Here is a 4,292-nt window from a genome sequence, read left to right as displayed (position 1 = left end):
GGTTCGAGGGCTGGCATCACCTCCAGCTGCCACTGCAGCGATGCTATGGCCTTTAACTCCGCACCAGACAGCCTGGGATGTAAATCTCAGTAAATCGGCCCAGAAGCAAGTAATAAAAATAGTAATATAAGATAACACTTAGTAAAACAATGGCCACTTGAACAAAAATCTGCCCCTTAATTCCCCAGTCCAGTGGCCACAACATGGGCTGTAAATCTGCACTAGCCACCCCCCAGCTCGGACCAAGGCAACAAGCTCCCCGGGTATTTCTCCACCTAGGCTAAGCCTGGGATGCCACCCCTCGGAAGGTGACACCATTGCAGTCAGGCCACAGGCGCTTCTCTGCGTTCAGAGAGTCAGAAAGTTTTTCTTCTCCCCAGGTTATGAAGTTTCCCCTTGCCTCCAGCAAGATCCTTGGAGGAACTCAGCCGCCACGGGGCCACCGCTGCCACGTTACCTGGCCCGCAGACGGTGGATTTAATGCCCGTTTTCTCCAGCACCGGTACTCTGTTGATGGCACCTTCAATGTGTTGCGTGAAAACATCCCAGTCCAGATCAAAGAGGCCAAAAGCAAATTTTTCAGATACCTGAAGGTGGGAAACAGGAATTGGGACACAAAATAGAGTACAGTTGGGGGTGTAAGAACTTCTCAGCTCTGGCAGCCTCGGAGACCGTAGAAAATCGAGGCTGCTTTGCAGACTCTGGTTTCTTTGGGTTTTCATGAACAGCCCAGCCAAGCCAAAGGCCTGGATCAGAGCTCGAATTAAGACACTTGGATAAAGGGATGATGCAGCAGAGCAGGGACTGCACGGTGGCCTCTAAATCCCCCCAGCCCAGCCTTTTCAGCTCATTCCTGTTGCCTCTGCACCTCATATCTACGCCACAGAGAGACCCGAAGGGAAGATGCTGTCCTGCGCTTTCCCCACCGGCCGCACGGAGGTTGGTACCCGCAGGAGCCGGGGGCTGAGGCACTCACGCCTGCGCCCACCCCTCCAAGGTGGGTTCCCTGGAAACCTGCCTCGTTCCCCTGGAAAATCTCCCGGCACCGCTCACCTCTTCCCAGAAGATGGGGTTTGACTCATATCCACCCACGGAAAGGGCATCGCCTTGGAGACGGAGATACACCGAGGCATCGTGATCGCGAACGTTTGGCATGTTCTGAAAAACAGGGAGGGGGAGCGGAGGGGTGAGAGGGGGCTGAGAGCCACGGGGAGACCCCGACATTGCCCCGGCGAGGCTGAGCGGGATGAGCTGGGGCTCTGGGGCACAGGGTCGGCACATGCAGCAGTGACCCGCCGAGGATGGGAGCAGCAGTGGCTCCGTGGACGTTCCCACAGCCCTGAAATTTGGGTGCCCACATTGCCCCAAGGGGAAGGCACCCAGGATAGCTCCAGCAAACCTGGCCAAACCACAGAAAATGTGGCTTACGCCTGCCTAATTAGCTGCTGGCAAACTCCAGCGCTGCGGGAAGGAGCCGTGCTGCGGGTGCATTTGCGCAGACGCCTGGGCAGCAGCACCTCGGCTCTCCGGCTGCTCCTCCATGGCACAGGCAGCACCGGGATGCTCGGGGGAGCGGGAGCAGCCACCGCGGTTGATCCCATCTTGGAAAGCATCCCTCCTCTGCCACTCACCTCTGCAGGAGGATGCAACAGCACAACACGCGGGCAGCAGTGCGGAAAGAATGAGGGATTTGTTCTCGTGAATAATGGATAGAGAAACATCTAGATGGCAAGGAAGTACTGGTGTAGGGCCCAGTGCAATTCATGTTGACAAATGGAACTAAGTGGATTGAACAGGAGACACCGGGGTCTGCAAGCTGCAGCCTCTTCTCCGAAAAGCCTCTTTCTCACCGTGTTTGTACGGCACAGAGGAGTTACTGGGATATAAATGTAATCATTGACACCAGCACTTTTTAAAATGAGGCACCTTGGACTAAAAAGTCAGACACAGACAGTGTCAGTGGGATGGAAACTAAATAACGTGTCATCCTCAAAGCCCTGGTGCCTGAGTGAATGAAGTCTCCTTTTTCTCCTGAACAATTCTCTGCAGCCGGACGGCAGGAACAGGTTTCTTGGGAGAGTTTAGAAACACTTGGACAGCTACACCTCTGCCTGCCAGCGACTGGGGCTTGTTCAGAAAGTGTTTGGCATCTTTATGAATGCTGCTATCAGACACCAAACACATCAGAGACCCTATAATAATTCTACTGAGACGAAAAAAAAATGAAGAAAATTATCCTGCTAGTCATAACATTGTTAAATATTAAATACAACTCTATTAAAGGTAGTCTGACAGTCCTGCTAGGAGGAGAAGCTGCTGCATTTCCCTGGGTGCCTGCAGAGCCTGGAATGTGGGGGGGGGGTCCTGCAAGTCTGGGGGTGCCAGGGGGCTCTGTCCCATCTCACCCTGCCACGTGCAGGGGGGCAGGAGCCCGCGCTGCCCTCCAGAGTGGAGGAGCCCATCTGCAGCCGCACGGGACTGACCTGAATGCCCTCGATGCGCTCGGTCACCACGTAGGCGTGATGCATCCCCACCAGCGGCACGTGCACACCGGCCAGCCGGCCCAGGGCTCGCGCCCACCCGCCTGCGGAGAGAGCAGCCCCGCGCTGAGCACCTCTCCGTCCTCCACACCCCGCCGGAGAGCTGCGGCGGTCTGGGGGTGACAGCCAGATGGGGGGGACAAGGACTGATGCAGACCTTCTGGCTCACGGGATGCAAAGCCACCCCCTGCCCTGCGGCCCTGGTCCCCCACCTTCCCCGCCGTGCTTTGCACCCTGTACCTGCGCAGTTCACCACGCAGGGAGTCTGGATGGTCCCGTGGGCCGTCTCCACCGCATACACCCTCTTCACCCCAAAATCGTCAGCTCTGACCTGGATGCTGGTGACCGGGCAGTTCTCTATGATCTGGTGGCAGAGGAAGCCCAGCAAAGTCACGGCAGAGTCACAAGGGCAGTGGGACAACCCGGCTTGCCTGACATCTAGCCCCCAAATCTGGAAACGGTGAATCTAAGCAGCAGTCTGGCACCGGCCATGTCCCTTTCCCAACAGCTATTACTGTTACTGCTGGTAACAACATACCCCTCCTCAGCTGCAGACTTAAACCGCTGCTCTGTGCAGGTGCAGAGGATTTTATTATTTACATGCACACGAGCAAAGCAATGCACCAAGGACGGGCTAGTAGTCCCTGCCTCAAAGAATGGATTGTGTTACCGGACCCTAAAACCTCCCTTCTCCCAAGGAACCTGCTTTGGGCACTGCCTCGTCTTGCTCCTAAAGGTCTTTTTTTCATCCTATATTTTCCCTGGATCTCATGGTTCCTGCCAGTTTTGTTGCTGTGACCCAAACAGCCATCAAAGCCGAACAGGACAACACCCTTCTTGGGCAAAGACTGATGCTGCAGGAGCAGCTCTGCTCCAGTGGGAAAGGAGGAGATGGGGAAGGCAGAGGATGAAATCTCCGCCCAGGGTCAACAGGCATTAATGAGTAATTACTAATTAGAAACTACCATAGCGCCTCTGGCAGTTGCTGCTCTGGCAAGAGTTGAGCAGGTACCAGCTGGATCCATGGTGCCGTCCTTGGGGACGTACAGCGTGCCGTACAGGTCGTCGATGTTCATCAGCGGGTACAGGTCCTTGGTCTGCGATGGGGTCAGGACGTAGGACTCCACACCGTACACCTTCCCCAGCTGCCAACCGGACAAGAAAACCGGGAGCTCAGGTAGGCAACAAAAGCTTTGCTCATCATTTGCTGCTGGAGGAGGAGGAGGAGATCCCCAGGACGTGTTTATCTCCCAGATGAGGTAACTGCTGCCCCAAGGCAAGCCCTAAATTCAGCGTAGGGTGGGATGGTCTGCACAGATTTCAGGAAATATGGTCCCGTATTTGCACGCAAGCTGCCTGTGCAGCTGGAAAAATGATGCTACCACTATCTGAAAGGGCACAAATCTGCGGTTGGATTTAATTTTGCCTGCTTTGCCAGCATTTTGCCTGATTTCAGCAGCCTTATGGCAGCCAGGAGGCTGCCCTGGAAGCCCACCCCAGGCCACTGGCAGCTCTCCGGGTGGGAAGGCAGAGAGGGACGGGCCATTTGGAGACCCGGGACCCCCAGCCCAGCTCCCGTGGGCAGGAGATAAACACCACCTCCTGCAGCCCACCCGGCTGGGGGACACACCGAGGGGCTTCTCCCTACCGACATGAGCCTCTTGTACTCATCGAGGCGCTGCTTGTTGGAGGCGATGAAGAGCCCTCCGTTCTCCACCCAGCCCGTGTGCCGCCCCGTCTCCGCCGGCACCC

General features: G+C 56.2%; 1 protein-coding gene across 1 annotated transcript in view; it reads right to left on the bottom strand.

Moving 5' to 3' along the window:
* LOC104072601 (sarcosine dehydrogenase, mitochondrial-like) overlaps positions 1-4,278 on the bottom strand; it is a gene marked incomplete at both ends in the record, with an annotated part of 6,346 nt that extends 2,068 nt beyond the window's left edge. The window contains 6 exons of the mRNA XM_009572116.1: positions 458-587; positions 1,054-1,158; positions 2,484-2,584; positions 2,781-2,904; positions 3,506-3,685; positions 4,189-4,278. Coding sequence (XP_009570411.1) covers positions 458-587; positions 1,054-1,158; positions 2,484-2,584; positions 2,781-2,904; positions 3,506-3,685; positions 4,189-4,278 — 730 coding nt within the window. The remainder of the gene's footprint in view (positions 1-457; positions 588-1,053; positions 1,159-2,483; positions 2,585-2,780; positions 2,905-3,505; positions 3,686-4,188) is intronic.
* Positions 4,279-4,292: the final 14 nt, after the last annotated feature.

This window comes from Fulmarus glacialis, unplaced genomic scaffold, assembly GCF_000690835.1.
Source record: "Fulmarus glacialis isolate BGI_N327 unplaced genomic scaffold, ASM69083v1 scaffold19882, whole genome shotgun sequence".
Lineage (NCBI taxonomy): Eukaryota > Metazoa > Chordata > Aves > Procellariiformes > Procellariidae > Fulmarus > Fulmarus glacialis.
Note: the sequence above shows the minus strand (reverse complement) of the source record. Positions and strands in the feature narration are given on the sequence as shown.